At 38.4% G+C, this 19,979-nt stretch overlaps 2 protein-coding genes across 4 annotated transcripts in view; one reads left to right on the top strand and one right to left on the bottom strand.

Moving 5' to 3' along the window:
* Nucleotides 1–19,051, top strand: part of mcph1 (microcephalin 1) — a 29,436-nt gene extending 10,385 nt beyond the window's left edge. For both annotated transcript variants that reach the window (XM_041947351.1, XM_041947350.1), the window contains exons 12-15: nt 93–255; nt 348–425; nt 18,164–18,401; nt 18,501–19,051. In XM_041947351.1, the coding sequence (XP_041803285.1) occupies nt 93–255; nt 348–425; nt 18,164–18,401; nt 18,501–18,553 (532 nt within the window). In that variant the 3' untranslated portion in view covers nt 18,554–19,051. The remainder of the gene's footprint in view (nt 1–92; nt 256–347; nt 426–18,163; nt 18,402–18,500) is intronic.
* On the bottom strand, nt 1,901–13,245 carry angpt2a (angiopoietin 2a). Of its 2 annotated transcripts, none has more exons than XM_041947352.1 (9): nt 12,748–13,245; nt 9,017–9,172; nt 7,820–7,941; nt 7,453–7,691; nt 7,036–7,163; nt 6,411–6,512; nt 5,479–5,645; nt 4,140–4,270; nt 1,901–3,198 (listed from the first exon to the last, which is right to left on the bottom strand). In XM_041947352.1, the coding sequence occupies exons 1-9, from the start codon at nt 13,012–13,014 to the stop codon at nt 3,026–3,028; spliced, it is 1,485 nt and encodes a 494-aa protein (XP_041803286.1). In that variant the 5' UTR covers nt 13,015–13,245; the 3' UTR covers nt 1,901–3,025. The 2 variants fall into 2 exon arrangements, with proteins under 2 accessions (XP_041803286.1, XP_041803287.1); XM_041947353.1 differs by having other exon boundaries at nt 7,042–7,163.
* Nucleotides 19,052–19,979: the final 928 nt, after the last annotated feature.

The raw sequence follows: 19,979 nt of genomic DNA, 5'->3' as shown, positions 1-19,979 counted from the left end.
TTAATGCATTGGTGGTTTAAAAAAAAAAAAAAAAGAAGATATTTTGTTTAATGGTTTGTTTGGTTGCTTTCTACCCTATTTACCTCTTGTAGGAAGCAGCAAATAGTGGGTCAGGTGGTGAAAGCACTGGGTGGTTTTTCAATCGTTGACCGAGTTTGTGAGAGCACAACTCATGTGGTGTCTTGGGGTCACCGACGGACTCTAAATATTCTGTTGGGCATAGCTCGTGGCTGCTGGATCCTCTCTTTTGAATGGGTATGTCATTTGTACATGTTTCACAACTATTACCTGATATTATTTGAGATGATGATGAACAACTCTCTTTTATTTTTATTTGTCCTGAATAGATTCTCTGGTGTTTGGAGCAAAGGCAGTGGATTCCAGAGGAACCATATGAACTTTCAGAACAATTTCCTGCAGCACAGGTGAGTACCATACTAGTCTAGTAGTCTAGTTGTACTAGTAAAAGTGTGCACTACCCAACAATCAATTACATTGATTTTAATGGCCCTATCATTTGTAAGAGATGTTTTAATAATTCATGGCACTCATTAATACATAACAAGACAATGACAAGAAACGTAGAAGCCTCTAAATAGTTGTTTTGTTTTGTTTTTCTTTTTGTTACTGTTATCCACAGTTAGTCCAGGACAAGTGCTGAGCTTCACACTAATATAACTCTACACAAACCAGAAATATCTGTCATACTGCATACAATTTTAGCATGAAAAAATCTTTTTACTTTGCATATAGACAAAAAAAAAACTTGGTAACCGTTACACTCACGGTTTAAGTTCCTACAGTTTTATAGTTACATTTTTTTCTGTGTATAAATAATTTTCTCTATATAAATCAAATGCTCTGTATAAATCATCTTTGCAGCCCTCCTTTATGACACTCAAAACTAATAAACGCTCGTAAAACCAAAGCCGAGGAAGTTGGAAGGAAACCTGCTAATTTTTATTGCCAGTCATCCATTTTCAGTCCGCTTGTTTTTCCTGAAGCATCCTGTGTGAAATGTGAATTTTGCCTCTTCCTGAACTCGTCATTCATGAATCACTGTCCCCTCCTGCCACTGTGAGGGAGGACATACGGTCTTGATGCAGACAAATGTCGACACATTTCCTCTTAAAACTACATGATGTCTTTTGTTGTGACAGACATAAAGGATTTCTGTGTCCCCACGGCTTTTAATGATTCCTTTACTCTTATAGAGGCATCCAATGTTTGGTAAACAAAATGCTTCCCTGTTTTTATTCAGTTCAATTCTGTCCTGTGGACTCTGGTGTTGCCTTCAGCTCTTGTCAGTATTAGAGATAGAAACTGAATTGAGGAGTGATTGCGATTGTTTGAACAGCCAATTTTCACAGTAAATTTTATCCACATCTCTTGCATATCTATCTTGTTGTGATCAAAAGACTGAAGCCTACTTGTCACATGATGAGGCCAATATGTGAAGCAGTTTTTCCTTTTTAACCTTAAATCAACTCTTTGTGACCATGATTGTTCTACTGTTACTATCCCTTTATATCTCTGAATTAGATCATTGTAACAAGTCAGTGATTGGGACTACTTTATGGCTATATTGGATTTACAGGATGTTTATATTAATCTGATCAAGTACTGTATTCGGGTCATATCATTTAATTAGCCAAAAACTGAAATTCCCATCTGTCTATATTTGAGTATTTTCTCAAAACAGATTTTACAAGAAATTGACTGTGCCAAGACATATGACAGTAGTGCAATATAAAATTACATATACTGTGATAGATCATTTTATCCATGCTATCCACTATTAGCTATACTGAGATCTACTTTCTGAGATTTGGGAATTAAATTTGAAATACACAGTTTATCTATGATTGTGAAAAAGCAATATAAGTACATCTTTGGAGCATGTAGAATTTTTATTTTGTACTAGAAATGATAAATGTCAATTGTGCATTCACCAGGCAGTTCATTGTCACAGTAGAACAGGACTATTGTGGAAAAGGACTTAAGACTTAAGGCTCATGTCTCAAGTTCTCTGCCTTGTGGTTGTGTTTAATATTCAACTTCAGGTATATAACAGCTGGTAGAGCATTACAGTGAAACACTCTAAAGCCAGGTCTTAAGAGCTAAAGATCTAAAGCCAGTGTTTACTTGTGAGAAATTCAGCTTCCTCACTCATACAGCTTTCTCATATTCTGCTTCTCATAATTTTCAAAGAAACATTACATAAGTTAAAAAAATACGTTCCCAGTGGACTGCAAAAAGCTCACCATCCTGCATGAGCATGTGGGAAGGTACTGCAGAATTATATTAAAAGATTTCCTCTTAGTTTATGTGCAATGAAATTGTTAACTAGCTAGAAGCTAGCACTGAACATTTGTGACAAATCTCATCATATCTCATCATATACAATAATGTTAAATATCAACCTTAAAATCTACATATAAATTAAACAACACATGTACATACATTCTCTGGAGAAAAACAGTGTTATCTTCAGACAAACGTTTTCTGTGGCATTTTTACATTTGTAGTTACATTTTAGGCAGTCAACAGAAACTTTTCAAAGAACTCATAGCAGTCGCTTTGGAACAGTTGTTTATCTGCATGTTGTACCATAGTCTGTTTTACAATGACACAAGCAGCTATTATTCGAAACAGAGTTGAAAGGGTGCTTAAACTACATAAAAACCCATTCAAGAAATTAAATTAATTAATGTCACATTGTACTCTGGCCTCTCCTGTCTGGTTAGCTAGCTGTTATTACTCAATGTAATTACTATACCTACAGTTATCTATACACACCACAGTCATATTTTCAGTATAAATTTCATATTTTTTTTGCAACAACCCATTTGATTCAAATTATTAAACATATAAACATGCAAAAAATATGTCTTTCCAAAGGTATGTAAAAATATTTTCATGAAGTGCTTTGGCTCCCTTGAGAATTTTTATTTTTGGTTTTGTTGTTTGTTGCTGTTTGTCAGGCAGAATTTTCTTCCCACTCTGTTTAATCTGAAAGTGACAGTCAAAGGGAACCTGAGAAGTCTGCTGGTCTGATCATCATTGTGGTGGACTTCAGTGAGTAGCCCGAGCCTTTCCAGTAGTACCATTTGATTCCATTGAAACGATTTGAGTTTTGGCCTTGTTGATAATACATCCCATTCAAATTGGACGGACCACAGGCGTCAAACCACCAACCTGGAACATCAAAACAAACATTAATATTTTAAATGTAATGTTGTCAATAAGGATAATGCATGCAAACGTTCCACTCCACCGATTTAGCATTGTACTCCTGTAAGATTGTCGTACTTAAGATGGACAGTTAAAAACAAAAACCAGCGTTGTCTATGTCGTCTTTTTTCACTCCACACATTACATAACAATATCCACTACAGAGGTCTGGTAAGCTCACATCTTTCTTACTCCACACATAATTTTTTTCTATTCAAACTTGTAGTTTTCAGCCCCATCAACACTAGACTGGTCATGATGACAGACTTGGATGAGCAAAACTGGTGGAGAGTAAAAAAAAAGCATTATACTGAGAGGTGTATCTAATAATTTACATCTACGTCTACATAAATTTCTGTTCATTCAAAACAGGCAGCCTCATATTTGCAATGGCAGATCCTGCTTCACTCTTTTTACTGGGTCAGTGCCACTCAGTCACGATTGTGCATGATGTGAGTCCCTTGTGAGAGACCCCTCATGGGAAGAAAGGGATAGGGTTAGGGTTTTCATGCTTTCATGCTCATTTGGCAGACCCCAATACAGAGGGATACAAACTTCTGGCAGCAGAGTCACTTTCAAGGGAACAGAGGAGGACCCTTAAGCTACAAGAGGAGAGAGGGAAAAGCTCTGTTCCCAGGCTATTAATGTCAGCCATTGTAGGGGCTGAATTCCCCAATGAGTTGATCAGTGATTAACTCTGAGCTAATTGTGCTCTTTGACCTGGCCACAAAAGTACGGGAGTGCTTAAAATGCCCTTGAAGATTTTTGAGGGATATGCCAAGATTTGGGTGGGTGGGAATTTCTTACAAAACAAGTGCTATTCGCAAACTGTCGTCATTATTGTGTTTTCTCGACTAGCACAATTATTCAGAAGCATGAGTTGTTTACGAAAACATGTTTCTTACCCCCTGTTGTCAGTTGTGAACATTTGCAAACACATTTGTCGTTGTCTGCATCCTTTGTACTGAAATCACTTCCTGGCTGCCCAATGCTGCTTATTTTGCCTGCTGTTCCACTGTAGCCTTTAAGGTGTATCCTGTCGAATGGAAAAGGAAAAATGAAGGAAGAGGAGGAGGAAGTCCATGATTGCTGTTCCTCAAAAGGCAATGTCCCACTCACTTACAGTTCTTTGGCCGTAGCTTTTACTAATAGATCTAAATTGGGGTTTGGCATAAGGATCTATTTGCATTACTGTCATTTCTGCTGTTTTTGATATGTGTTTCTGTAGTTTCTCTGTAGGAGTTGCTTGGAATTAGTGAGCCAACTAACTGAAGACCAAATTGGTCATAGTCAAGTAGACTTTAAACCTGAATAGAACTGTGTTGAATTGGAGCATTGCAAGGTCTGTTTGTCAAATTCAAAGGAAGTATCCATTCCATTCCTGAAATCAGCTTGGGGTTCGGAAAAGAAAATGTTTCTGAAGGTTTTGTTGTTGCCAAGAGGTGCAGACAAAATGTTAGAATTCCAAGACATTTTATGTATTTCCTATTTTTCAAACACTGACCAGTTTTATTACATTTTCTTTGGGCTGATGCCAGTAAATCAGTGTCAGGAAGTAAATATTCTCCATCCAGAGGAATTTCTATAATGTGTTTTGCTTGGAGGTCAGCATTTATGGTTATGAGCTGTCTTTGTTTTTACCCCCCAAATGTAGTATCTGGGAGATAACTATATATGCGTCTGTTAGCTAGAAATCATAAAAGACTGTAGAATGAATCCCTCTTAGTTAACAACCGGAGCAAATTCAGTTAGTCAAGGTTAGTAGAAAAAGTGGTATGATAAGATAATTGCAGCCAGCCTCCATGCTTTTACCTTTGGGAAGATATTCACATATGTTGTAGATTGCTACTACGCTACACTACATGTTAGTTCTTCTAAAGATAATGCTTCAGAGATGCCTTTTATTTATTCAAGTATGCACCTTGTTTCCAGGACCATTACTTCTGAATGTTGTCACTAATGTAGTTGTTAATTTCTACATAATAATTACAAGGCTGTGAGTTTTGAGGCTGTGCTTTAGTTATGCTCCTTGCCTGAAAATTGGCAACAGTTTTTGGTACTTGTTCAAGGTTAGCAGACTTCAAAGCACTGTTGTAAGAGAGAAGAATTATTTGCTGATGGGCTTTTTGCTCTTAATAACTTGACCTACATGAGCTGTAACATTTTACATTAAGGTAAAAATTTAACAATGTTCAGTAATTGCCACCAAAAATGTTGCACATTGATGTCTATGATACAACATACCTGTAATTTTGTGCTTCGCTGTCAAGAGAAAACTGGTCGTATTGTGAGAATCCAGAGTTTCCTTCCCAGTCACTCAGCTGGATCCTTAGTCTGTAGGACTGTTGAATTGTCAGTCTGGAGACAAATTCATTTCCTAACCAGAATTCACCTGAAGGTTCTCCAAACCCCTGAAAAGACACAAAACAAATGCAAGTAAACTGTGATGAACCCCTGCAAGAGGAACTTCTAGGTTGCTCAATCCTTTAAGAAAACAGCAAACACACATTTGGCCACCATGTACGGTACATTTATTTGCTGTTACACTGGATTTTATTTTTTCTTTCAGCTGTTACACAAAACAATCTCAAATATTCATTTTCACAATGAGATATTGATGAGAAGGAATGCTTGTTTAAACCAAGCTTTCTTTGTGGTAGGAATAAAGGAAATGGCATGAATGGTTTCCACTGTAATGATTGCTCTGTTGGGAATTGAGGTTGGACTTGAGATTCTTTTTGGCCTGATGTTGGCTAATGTATCTCCTACTTGGCATCAGAAATGCTGGTCACTATTTATGGGAATCAATTAGATGCCGTTTTGATTGTAGATTATAAGCAAAGTTTTGGATGCACTTGCAGAAATGTTAGATATGCAGTGATTGAATGTTGTCCTAAAATGGTTGTGGTTTCAGAATATCGGGGGTGCCTTGCTGCCATTATTTCTTGAGTGGCAGATGGCGAACACAAGATATCTGTGCTTGTTGCAGTTGTAGTCCCTTCTTCTTTGGATTGCATCTAGGAATTTCCTCTAACAGTGCAGAATCACCAGACCCTTATCACGCTCTCAGTCGATGGCCAAATCTAAATCTGGCAACTGTATTGTGCATTTGGAACGAAACCGTAGCCTAGGTTATATTTTTTTCAGGGAAGAATTTCTTCTTGATAGCTTTTTACCTTTTTGTACTCCTGCCACGTACGGTGAAAGTCAACACGGCCGTCAAAGCGTTTTTGTAGTACTGTCCAGCCACCTCCTTCTGTCTCCATGTCACAGAAAGCCTTCACACATAAAGAAAAAGGAGTTGCCGTAATTAATAATTCAGAATGAATGCTCTGTAAAGAATTTGTGCTCATTTATTATTTGACAATTGAGTCTGATTTGAGTTGGGTTTAAACAAATGTTAAGTTGCAGGGAAGGGATACAGAATTGAAGTCTAAGTCTGATCTGCTGAAAAGTATCTAAGGAGATCACAGTTTTAGCTCAAGCATGCACATTGTTAATGAAAGTCTGAGAACATGTTAATGTAACTACCCCGCCCTCAAACACAATACTGTTTACTGAGCCCTTGAGTGCTGAGCTTGTGTGAGTGTGTGTAGGTCAGTGCATGCCTGTGTGCATATCCGGAATATATGCACTGTCATTGCATTAACCGGTACGAAAACGTGACCTCGCAAGACGTCTCCTCCTTTTACAACCAGATTACTGAACCTCCTAAGTTTTTTATTTCTGTCTTAGTATACGTGAGTGAACTACCACCTTAAGGTTGGGATAGTCTGAATCAGTTAAACTGGCTGGCTTTACCTTCACCTCTACTGTAGTGTTGGGTAATGTGAGAGTATAGACTCCACTTTGGGTGTTTCCTGACTTGAAGACCACAGCACAGTCCAGGAAGGTGGTAGGGGTGTCCTGCATCATGACAGTTTTGCTCTCTGCAGGAGAAATCAGCCTTCTTAATTTGACAACACACGATTGAACAGTGTAGAACTGTTCACATTTTCAGAAAAAAGGGGCACATTTATTGCTTTGATGCTTTGAATGGGGATCAGGTGGTGATTGCAGGCTTTTTTGTGCAATCCAATACAACAGCACAACCACATAAAATGGATGTGTTTTACAAACATAAGTATAAAACTTAAAGGAATGCATACGTAGGCTGCCTTTCATTGATAACTATACCATAGAGTAAAGAGGTTGCGATCACCTGGAGTGCTGACTCACCTCGAGCTGAGCCGACAGCAATGGTGTGAATGAGATTGTTCACGGTGTCCAGTAGCTCCTGCTGCTGATGCTGCAGTACAGTGTTGTTGGAGGAGACTTTGAGCAGCTGCTGCTCCAACTCGCCTATGATGACCGTCTGCCTCAGTATTAGAGATTGAAGCTGCTCCTTTTCATCTCGAAGCATCTTCAGCTCCATTTGCCTTTGCACCTCCATCTCCCCCACCTTTTTCTCCAGAAAGCTGAGGAGAAGCAGACAAGTTCAACATCGAGCTTCATCTTTGTTTTGCACATTAGCCCAACACTGTATTGTCAGTGGCCCTGAAAATAAGAAGTATCTGTTATTTTCCATTCGATTTGGTGTCCTCACCTGTTTTTGTCATTCAGCTTGTTGATTTCATTTGTTTGGACAATCAGTTGTTTTTCCAACTTGTTGGTTGACAAGGAATTTTCAAGAAGTTTACGCTCCAGTCGAGTTGTGTGATGAATTACCTAAAAACAAAAGAACAAAGTGAAGGAGGTCAGTTAGGCAGTGACCTAAAGATACCTTTTGAAATTATCCATTTATCCACCAGTTGATTTTTGAACGGTTATGACAATCTGTGACTGATCTACCAGAGGACTACTTTATTTTGAAATTATGCAGTTGCATCTGACATTTCTTAATTTTAGTGTTGAATATAGTTTGATTAACAACAAGGCCTGCAGCAATTTAGAAAGCAAGTAAAAAGCATGTAACATATAAGAAGGTGTGGCAAAAGAACAATAAACAACACTAAAATCCTAAATGACATAACAATCCTTCAAAAAGAAAATGTCCAGACAATTTGTCAAAATTGTTTAGATATTAAATTCTGAATTCCATTACTAGATCAAGTTGAACCAAAGTCCAGTTTGAACTTAAAGTGAACAGCCAGCCATTTGCAAAATGGAAAACCATGACAGGAAAGAACAACCAAGTTCCAGTAGAGCAGACGTACCTGAACAAGGGAAACTTTCAAAATCCACCTATTTTTTACAGACAGACATATTGAACTAAACTCTGGGGTTGTGGACCTTGTCGCTAATTTCCCATTTTGGAGGAACTGAACTCAGCAAAAAGCAGGTTGTTTACATGGATCCTAGCTATGTGTCTCCAATGGAGCTGTTGATGTCTTTGAACAGACGGATGTCTGATTGTGACAAACTGATAGACCCTTTCTGTGGGAATACGAGTGGTGCTAATAACAGGAAATGCTGTACAGTTGGCTCACATAAGGTCATTGACGTGTAGCCACAATAATAAACTGACGCAGTCATGCCTGTTTTTCCCTCTGCTTATTTTTTAACACTTTGGAGCGACGTTATTTAATGCAGTGTATCGCAGAGAACAAATGAATGTGTTCATGTCATTAAAAACAACTGATAAACTTGCACCACATTTTAATTAGCATGTTACTCTGTTAAGAATCCTATTATCCATCTGTGTAAACAGGTGTAAACTGTTTTGATTTTCTCAGTGTTCAGTTACAGAGAATGTGTGCACTTAGCAATGCTTACTTCTGTATGTTTAAAGTAGCAGCCTCACCTGTGCCTCCACATTGGTCAGTTTCCTTGTTTGCTCTGCAGTTTGACTCAACAGGTTTGTTCCAATTTCAATCATTGTAGCTGTGTGGTTGTGTACAGCGGTCTGTTGGATCTGGACCATGTCCTGCTTCATGCTGTCCTGTATGTAGTTCTCTAGCTGCAGCACAGAAGGAAGACAATTAGCCTTAGGCAGTTTTTAACAGGTATTGATTAGTATCTGGAATCAGTGGATTTGTTGTGCATGCACAATCCTGTATCGTTCATAGTCATCATGCTAGTTCACAGATTGACAGCTGAGTGCTGTTTCTGTAATGTTGGACACAGAGCAGCTCGTCACTTGTTCTCTTTTCTTCAGATTTACGCTGTTGGATGAGGAACTCAAACCAGGGACTAATATTCGTTTGAGAGTTCATTGTACACTGACTGGACTGCAGTTAACACCATGATCATAGAGAGTGAAGTATCGACAGTTGAGCAACTTCATGATAATGTACATACTGTGTATTATTATTGGGTGTGTAGCCAGGCTTCTTAAAGGAAGTTGAGAAAAATGTTCAAAAAGTCTTATTTTTCAAAATTCAGTATTGCCTTTATATTTGCATGCTAGAAGTGTATGAAAATATGCATTTAGCAACCTATTTCAGAAATAGATTGGTGGTATATCAGAGTATTACGATGTAGCACGGTTGTTCCATTATTTAATGAGAGCTATAGGGTTGAAGGTGAACAAACCTGTATCATAACAAGGTATTATCAGTTGTTTTTATTATCTGGTGTCACATATTTTGGAAGAAGATTGAAAGTCAATCACAAGTAGTTGTTTGTCCTGAGGGCCAAAATTTGGAAAATACTAGATTATAATGTTTTCTTGGCAAAGAAATGAAATGATATGGATACACTTTATTATTAATCATCTTAACTCAGGAAGATAACAAACATTTACAGTTCTGATATAACCTTGCCCATATCAGACCTCTTAATCATAGGAATAATACAATGGCTCAGATGCCCTCAGGGTGGGAAAAGGTCAATGTTTCATCTTTACAAGATTCATCGTTATCTACCTTACAGTATTGCCAGATTTAGACCGACACCAATCATTAAGTTATTTCCTGCATGGTGTTCCTGAGTGGCAATCAGGTCACACGACTCGTAAACAGGATGGAAGTGTTGAGTGAGGAGTTACATCCTTCATGACGGTATGAGTGTACGAAGCAGCGTCAGTTGAATATCTTTGTCATCTACAGTAAGTTTGCATAATCACTTGCTATTTACTCATCAGTCAGTCGTGCAACCGCAAACAAACAGCTTTATTATTATTTTTCTTAACCCAAATACGAGTAACAGCTGCAATTAGTGCTAATTTTGTTTGTCTTCCTTTCACGACTTCCAGTTTGTTTATGTTCTTGGATACACACAGGGATGTGTGGTAGGTGGAAGGTTGTCATTTGAATTGTTGGCAGGATGTCCCATTGACGGTCAGTGATCTAATCAGTTGTTTACTCCCTGTGCCTCAAAGGCGTCAGTAAGAAATGACTGTGTTACTCATTCACATGAGAGCGTGACAACAAATTGTTGTCATCAGCTGGTGTGGTGTAAATAGATATTTCAGAAACGAAGTGATTGTACTCAGATTTCAAATAAGTAAATCAGATCTGATGGAAGTACTGTATACTGATTTTAACCCTTTTTTTTTTTAATAGTTTGCAGGATATGTGTGGTTGTGGGTCACGGAAAGGCTACTTTCTGTAGACATCCTGAAGACGTTTATGTGACAGAAGTGAAAGTTAGTTAAGCTGTTAATTGATTCCTCTACATAAGGTGTCGATGATGTGTTGTCTCAAGTTATTTACACTCTAAGCCCTTCTTTTCAGCCATCAAGCTATAAACTTCCATAAAGAGGAAAGTGATTATTGTTTGAGTAAAGCTATACATATCATCCGTCTATCCATCCATCAGTGAATTATTTTCCTATCATTTTATACCTATTTAGATAAAGTGGAGCTGAAACCTTAGCGGGTACATTTCACCTCATGCATCTTCTAATAATTTTATTATTTGAACACTTTCATATATAATTACCGGTAAACTTAATTAATATAGACCAAAGTCTTCTTTTTCTTTCTTTGTGTTTGTTTGTTTAGCTGTATAACAAAAGTTTCTCTCTTATTTTATCTGCAATGAGCTGTGGAACACCGCACTTGTCTACCACTCCTCTGACGTATTTCTTCTGAGATATTAATTACATACATTACATATTGTGGGACATTTGCCTACTGATAGACCTTTACAAAGTCTAATGCCGCTTTGTTAATACAGAGCTGTCGAAATGTATACTATTTAATAATCGTAGTCTGTATTATACTTGGGTGCTATTAGACATGAGTGTAGTAAAAAAAAAAAATAACGTTAATTTTAGCAAAGAGCGTTTCCTGTGAAACTTAAACCATCACACCTTAGCTGTGAGTTCTTCTCCCATATTTATCTCCTCATGTGGAAATTAATTTGGTGAAATCGCACAGCATAAGAAGGCACTGAAGCCTTCCTCCATGTTTGTAAGAAATATTTGACCTGTCAGATGTTGCTGCTGGCCTTTGTGAAATGCTCATTTGTGTTTGCAAATAGTCTTTGGTTTCTGAGCCAGCACTTGAGCTGTTGTCTGTGTGAGCGAGTTACTGAGTAGCAGCGTCTAGATCATGAAGAACATCAAAGAAGAGTGCCCTCTGAGCTCTCCTGTGGAACAGATCAGAGCTTGTTTTATGTTACCAGACGGGAATCGTGTGATCAAGCTGTGAGGTGTTCTTGTCTCGTTTGGTTCGTCTTGTATTGTACAGAGATCAGTAATCACACTCTGAAGAGGGAGAAGAGAGGGGCCTAGAAAAGAGTTGGTTAATGGTTCAGCAAACTGAAAGGGAAGTATGCATCCCTCGTGTGGACACCTGCGTTGAGTCTTTGTCAGTCATCGAACCCATTATGTCCCTTGGCACTTAATGAAACCGCCTCACAAACACTCAGCACATTTTTTGTCTTCCTTCCACATTTGCTAAATCAAAACAGATTCCTAGAGAATCAGCCAGTCTTTAAAGAAAGAAAGAAAGATTTTATTTAAATAGAATATGGCTGGTATCACTGTTCTTGTTTTTTTTTTATGTGTTACAGCCCTGACATAACTCTACAATTAGACAAAATTGTTCTAGTTTGCTAATTTAAACTGATTTTGTTATTTACTGGAGAATTCTCCTCACTCTTTTATTTTGTGTCTCGGTCAGGCCTCACTCATGTTAGTACAACACTTGAGAGCTTGTGCTTTAGTATGAGACTGAATAATCTGCCAGTCACAAGAAAACAAAAACAGCAATTATCCCTGAAAGAAGTTTCTTGTCATTCTGGGTGTCCAAAATTGTACATTTCTACGAATGTTTCAGCAGGAAATCCTGCAAAGTCAGCAGCTCACCAAAATTATTTTGATGTTCTGAGTGTTTGTTTGTTGTTCAAAGCTGCTAACTTCTGTCGTTCATTTGGAAAGGAAGCCCAAATATCTCCAGTGACGAAAGTGTAAAGGGTTATTGTTTAGCTCTTCAGTACATTTTGTCATCTTACACATCATCATAGTCAGTCTCAGGTACCTAAATAGACTTCGTCCGCTTTTCCTCTGAAACTATCACTCTCAAATCTCTAATAAATCACAGTCTCTTGTACTGATGTGATATCATGGGTGTGACATAACTTTACCTTAAGCAGCCACTGTGTGTTGTTCTCCATGGTGATCTCCAGTTGTTCCAGCCTTTGAGCGGACTCGTCGTCCACAGGTCCATCCTTTTGAACTGGATAGTTGTAGTTGCTGCTCTGGGTTTGGCAGTTTTCCTGCTCTGGCAACAGAAAGGTGTAGCTACATGGCCCATTTTGGATCTGATACTGTCTCTTACCCACAGCAGCGTATCCTGTCCCCAGACCAAGGCAGAAACTTAAAACTAGCAAGTCCACATTCAGCATTTTCATCGTGGAGTTCTGTAGCTAAAAACAAAGTTAGTACAATTCTAACTCTCCCTAGTCTTCTCTCAATGACTGGATGTCTTTCCCCAACAGCATCCAAGTGTAAACAATCCTCTTGAGGTTCTGCAGATTCCTTTTATTACCTCTCAGTGGGAGGAGGAGAAAAAGCCATCAGGAATTAGAGGTAGTGTGTCATTCCCTTAGGTTACCGGTGCCAGACTGCATGTTGCTCGCCTTTCATCAAGCCCCCAACCACTTGTTTGAGCTGCCCATGGCCCCGCTGATTAGCTAACAGAGTTTAAACCACTCCCCCCCTCACTGTGGCCAGTCGCTGTGAAGAGCAGTGAAGTGGAGATTCCTTTCAGTACACACTCACTAAACTACACAGAAGAGCAGATGCACAAAACCACACACGTTCCACTACATCCGCTACAATACCCACATGTTTTTTTCTTTAGTTGAACAGCTACTCAGGATGCAGCTGTCCACCTTCAGCACACTCTGTGATAGTAGCAGCATCCATCCCATTCATTGAAGAATGTCCTCCGGCCAACGACAAACACACTAGCATCTTTGAATGGGAGATTCATAGGAAGAAGCCTTTGAATGACATTATTAACTCTTTCCACCTATTTCCCGACTTAGTTCTTAGGAGATGCTAAATCTATGTTAGAAGCAAAGTCAACTTCCTTTTCTCCTAAGAATCTCTTCTTCTTTTTCTCTTCTTTATTTTTAGTTTATGTCACAAGTTCATAATGTTATAAAACAATTCAAAATTCACAGATCTTGCTTTGGGTCTCGGGGTCCGCAAAATCTGTAGGTACAAACTGAAGTTGTCACTTGACCTCTGAATATAAAATAGCCATTGCTTTTTTATTTGCATCTACTTCAGAGTAGATTTTTTTCAATTTCAGATTAAATGTGCTTGGCAGATCTTTGTCTGAGTCATAAGATCGCAAAAGTCATGGGAGTTATTTTGTTTTCTCTTACAAAAAAAATACAGTTTTGTAAGTGTAGGCTGCCATGGTAAATTGGTGAAATTGTCAGGTTTTGAATATGTGGGCAAGTTGTGGGCGTTTTCTGTGTCCTGTCCCAAAATTTTATGTCTACACTTGCTTGAAATAGCATGACACAGATCCCACACAGGTTACCTATTTCACATTATATTTCACACTTGGTGTGAATCTGTGTGAGCGTGACTGTGCTCAGTGTTGAAATATTCAGACTTGATACTAACACAGATTTTAAATTTTTACAACTTTTGAAAGGCAGCGTTTTCATTTTTAGGCTTGTTCTGAAACGGGAATATTTTCGGATGTGGTTTGTGAATAACATGTCTGAAATGCTTGCGTTAATGACTTGTTTTTCTGTGGCTTAAAGAACATTATTTTGCAGTAGAAAATGGCACAAAAGCAAATCACCTCTGGGCTATGTTAACTAGAAAATTAGGGGACTGGCTCCCCACAGCATATAACCATACAGCCATACACAACCGTTACCTATTATAATGACTATCTTGCTAGACACAGAAGGAAAGTTTGGGGTCTTTTCCCCTTAATTGTAACATTATCCCAACCTGCCAAAGCTTTCACTGTCTGTGTACTCTCATGTCAGAGTGGGGAAAGAGTGCAGGTGTCTTGTGCAGGAAGGACATTGACATTGGAGGATGTTTTGTCCTATACTGCAGGAATGTGCCTCAGTCACAGACACTTTCCTATTGATTCAGTACCTTCACTCTTTACTTCCCCTAACAGTAAAATGTTTGAAAATCAGACCTCAGTCTATCTGTAACAGTGCACAAAATATTTGCTGAAAGATTGAGCTTTATATAGATAAGGCTTTTATTGTGTGCTGAATAGTCATTTTTACCTCAGCGTGGCCACCTTATAGTGTCAACTGCATCATATTTCATTTTTTTGACAGGAAAGCCTTAAATTTGTCCTCTGCAGTTGGATTGAAATACCAATACCACAGAATAGTAGGAAGTAGGCTGATGTAATAGTTACTGTATAAGGGAAATGCAACTTATTTCGGGCACATTACCAAAGAGGAAGGACTTGCCGTCATTCCAAAAACATTGACTTATTCAGGTATTCTGACTGAATCGCTCAACTCATGGAACTCATGGATTAAATGGTAACAGTTCTTGTTTTATAGTTATTGGAATCACAGGGGAGGGAAGGGAACCAGTGATGCCATTTAATTTATTACTGGACCACATCCTATGTGCTTAAATGTACCGCACACTAAACAGTTTTCTCACGCTATGAGTCCTGCCGAACTACGTGTACACACTGTATTTCATTATACAGGGCTGTTAGGCTTCATTTATTCTTGTCTGGTATTGGTTGTTACAGATCTGCACAAGCTGTCTGCCTGTCCATCCTGCTTCTCTGCAGAAACATGTAACTGCATTAGCGGCTACAAAGATATTAGTTGGGTTGTCAGCATAAGGAGGTGGGATTTCTCAGGTTAAGTATAAATATATTGTTGCTGGCACTGTACAATTTAACCCATCCAGCAATTTTAAGAACATGTATCAGAGAAAGCTTGTTACCACTGGCATCTCTATGACCCGTCTTATAGAGATTTGAAAAGGCTTCAGCTTGCAGCAAGTTTACAAATGAGTATTTTTAGTATCATGTTTGACAGCGGTTAAGTTTTATTTCTTGTATAGTGCCATCTTAAAATGCAGACAGAGATGTTGGTCATGATAAATATGTCTTTACTGCAGCAGTATACAAGATATGAAATGAAATTTATGCAAATCCAGGCAATCCAAAGCAGCATGAGATTGGTTGTGAGATGTAACCCAAAGTAATACACAGGTTGAATCCAGCTTTGACCTGACCATGCACAACATAATATATTTAACTATTTGTGGCCAAGTTGCCAGAGGCTTAATATTGTATGTATGTTTTTTGTGGCAGCATTTTGTTCAACTCTGTTTTATGTTGCCTTTTCGTGTTGACCTTTTTTTCCCCTAGTTTTTACAGCCTCTTTTCTCACGTAATAAACCTTACATATAGTCTTCAGTCATTCCTTTAAAGTGCACAATGTGGGTTAACGTTAACCTGACCCTGTCTCTGAACCCTCCGACCAATCCAAGATTACTTGAGGTAAAGTGAAACCTGTGTGAACATTGACAAAAGACTAAGAGTCTAAAAGCTTGTTTCCTGGCATTCAGCTGAGAACGGAGCAGATTGTGCCCTTCAGTTCAGCAATTGACCCCTGCTGGAAACAGATCAGGCCTGTAGTGAGAGCTTAGAGCATCACTCACCAGACCCAAAAAGCAACAGACTGTCAAAGAGATTCATTTAAGCAGAGCTGAAAATACAAAGTGAAATCAGGCTCATAAAATGGCATGGTAGCTTTTGTGCCACTCAGAGTTCAACAACTATAATTTGATTCTGATGGAATTTGTAGTTATTTCAGTATCAAAATATTAGAGGCCAGGCTGTTTGAAGTTTGTTGATGTCATTGTACTGGAGTAAACTTATGGTTTCATGTTCAGCAATGACTTAGAAATGTTTACTCATTTTAAAAAAAGTTGCTGTTTAAATTGGCTTTCACAGTTCATTTAGTCTTTCAGTAGTGGCGTTCCAGGGTCTGTTTTTCATGGGTCTTGAAGCCAAATTAACACGGCTTCTGCTGCATCACAAGCAGCCACCTTCAGGCTAGTTTTGGGATTTAGTCATGGTTTCAAATCAGCGTTGAAGTGTATACTTAATTTATTTATTCAGCAGGAACAGCACACATTAATCAACATCAATATGATGTAAATGTGCATGTCTTAGGCAAAAAAGGCAATCCTGGGCCAGTTTGGTATTCTGCAGGTTTATGATACTCATCTTCATTGTGGTTAAGTTGTTGCAAAGTAAAACCTTTGACTCACATGATATACATTCACGAAATGGGAAAGTTTTAATTTTAAACTTTGACTCACTCACTAGAATAACAAGAAAGCAAGGTTTCTTGAACACCCAAACACACAATGTGAATGCTGGGAAGTAAAACAACATGAACTCAAGATTATGCTGTCAGTTCTTGAAGCCCTATTTAGCCCTATAGTCCACCCACATGGGTGTTTTCACCTATGTTACCTGATTAGACCTCTTCCCTGGACTCTGTGGGTGTTCTGAAATGTCATAATATGAAAAGCACAGTTGTGAATAATAATAATAAGTGATGGCTGAATTCCATTTATCTGCCTAAGTTTTGGTGTTGTGGGATTGTAAATGCTGTCACATTGTCATGGCTTACTGGGACATTTGAATGGAGCAAAGCATTGTTAATGTTAGTAACATTAGTAACACCTGTGTTTTTCCTTCTACGTCTAGTCAACATGTCTGCTGTGAAAAATGCCTATTATTTGTTATAGTTGGTGACGTTGTGCAATTCTCAGCATAGCTCCACCCATCCTCAACCTGACCAGAGGTCTAATTAGTCAGAAGAATTGAAAACATCTCTGTGGGTTTAGCTGATTCTGAAAGTTGTAACTGGAAATTTTGGGCCGAATTGATTTAAAACTGTCAAAATAATTTCAAATGATGATGGAAATGAAATGGATGATGAAAAAAAGGAGCTTTTACTTCCTGGAGTCTCTCCCCACTGGTTGCCTAGCAACTTGTCCCGGCCAGGAAATAGTCCAGCACATAATCCCCCCCTTAAAACTGTGAATTACTGTCTTTACACTACAGTTTTTGTGCGGATTAAACAAACGAGATACAGCATGTTAATTAGTGAGCGTCAGAGGTGCTTGTAAGTGGATTTTTAACTTCAAACAGAGCTAAGATAACTTTCCAGTCTTTGTTGTGAGCTAAGCTAGCCAGCTGCTGGCAGTAGCTTCATGTTTAGTGTGCAGACATAAGAGTGGAATAATTCGTGTCATCTGACTCCTGGCAAGAAAACAACAAAAACATATTTCTCAAAATGTCAAACTGGTCCTTTAACATTTCTGGAAACTGCAACCAGGCAAATGTTGAAATCTTCACATGATCCAAAATTTAAAAAGCAGTTTTCAGAAGACCTTGTCTGCTTTTTGAGCATTTCTCTTAAACAGAGCAGCTGAACAGAATCAGCTTCTGCGTCCTGACTGTACCCCCCTGAAAACAGTTCATGTTAACAGTATTTAACTATCAGTTTCACCTCCCAGATCTGTCGTCTCCAGAGGCACCTGTCTGCCGGGGAGCACCAGCAGGACCTGTTCCAAAGCCAGCCCGCCATGTTTGTGTCCCAGCACTCCCAGCCGCCCACTCAGAGTCTGGTGGAGCTGATCCAGCTCTGTGGAGGAACAGTCTGCAAAACTGTGCGGCAGGCGGGTATCTGCATCGGGAAGTACAGAGGCAGGAGACCAGAGGGAAGCAGGATCCTGTCTGAGCAGTGGGTGCTGGGTAAGATATTTTCCCGCTAATCTTTGTGTTAAATGCTCGGCTCTTATCATGTCACCAATAATTAATTACTTCTCTCGTTTTTTGTTATTTTATTTTCAGATTGTATCACACATTTGAAGCAGCTGTCATATGATAAGTATGACTTGGAGTAAGAACTGATTCATATTTTTCTTTTGGCTGTGAAGTTTAATTTTACTAATTCTATACTGGATGGTGCCTGGTCATGTACCTTCAATTCCTACCTTGCAGTGTTCTTCTTGTGCAGGTTTATCATCTTGCTTTGAAAATGTATTCAGAGGATTTGCATAAATCGTCTCAGATATTCCCTTTGAAGGCTTTTAGTCCCTGGTTACCATACAAACCTGTTACTTCTGAGAACTATCAACCATTTACTGTGAAACATGGAAAACTGCTTTAACATCCTTTATTACTTGCATTGTTTGTTTTTTTGTTTGTTTGTTTCAAGAAGTATTAACCACTACTGCTTAACAGTGTTTTTCACAAGAAGAAATGAGATTGAGCCAGATTATTTTTAATGTATAACGATGTGATTTTAAAAACACTTGCTGAGCCAGCTTAACACTTTATTGGAGATAATATACTATATCCTTTTCAAAATGTTTTGTCATGTCATTGTTAATAAATACTTTTGTAAATTCTGATTGTGATCCCTGGTTTTCTTATTTTCTCTCAAATGAAGAGCTGTTTAAGAATCAAGGTGACTACACCTCAGAATTTTATTGATCAATAGGTTACAGCAGAGTATATGCTGCAGACATCCTCTGGAGTAAAAATAACATCACAGCTTCTTGTGTGATGTTGTCTTCAGTTTTCCATGTTTTATTGAAATTGATTTGTGAGGACATCAATGTAACTGCCTTTTTTTTCACAGTCATAGTATAATGAATGTAGCACCCTGATTTTGAAAGGGACAAAACGCACTGATGTGATGGATCAGTCTGTCAAAAGTGCTGTCAGAGTCCACTCAGCAGTGTCGCTGGGTGACAGACAGCAAATGAACAAGCTGATGCATCAGAGCTTGTACTCACAGTTGTCAGTCATGCTGAAGCTGCACAGATGGAAAGTAGCAAATTTACTATGATACTAATACTGACGTGACCTTTACATGAATTTGTAGTTTTGACACTGCTAGTTTTGTTATAATGTATTTGTTACATGCAAGATGCCTAGTATGAGAGGTTGTACAAGAACATATAAGGAAAATGAAAACTAAACAGTTTAGAACAGCGATTTGCCAAGTAAATGGATTATTTGTTTTTAGCTGTCACATTTACTGGCCTCATTGTCTTTGTGGCCAACTTTTGGAGCAACTTTACACACAAACACTAATCGGTTAAATCCAATAAAGTGATTAAAACAAGCAATTTCAAACCAATAACACGGCAGTGTGGTATGTTATGTGATGCTGTATGGTGTTCCTGCATACAACCTCTGGCTGGTTGTTATTAAGCCAAGCCCAGTAAAATAAAGAGTTATATCTCTAATATTTACTCCAAATTAGCACAATATGATTAATAGCATACTGGGCTGCACCCTCTGTTGTCTCTCCACCTTCAG

This window comes from Chelmon rostratus, chromosome 11 (assembly GCF_017976325.1).
Source record: "Chelmon rostratus isolate fCheRos1 chromosome 11, fCheRos1.pri, whole genome shotgun sequence".
Taxonomy (NCBI): Eukaryota; Metazoa; Chordata; class Actinopteri; order Chaetodontiformes; family Chaetodontidae; genus Chelmon; species Chelmon rostratus.
The sequence above is the reverse complement of the archived record's forward strand: the minus strand, read 5'-3'. Positions and strand labels throughout refer to the sequence as shown.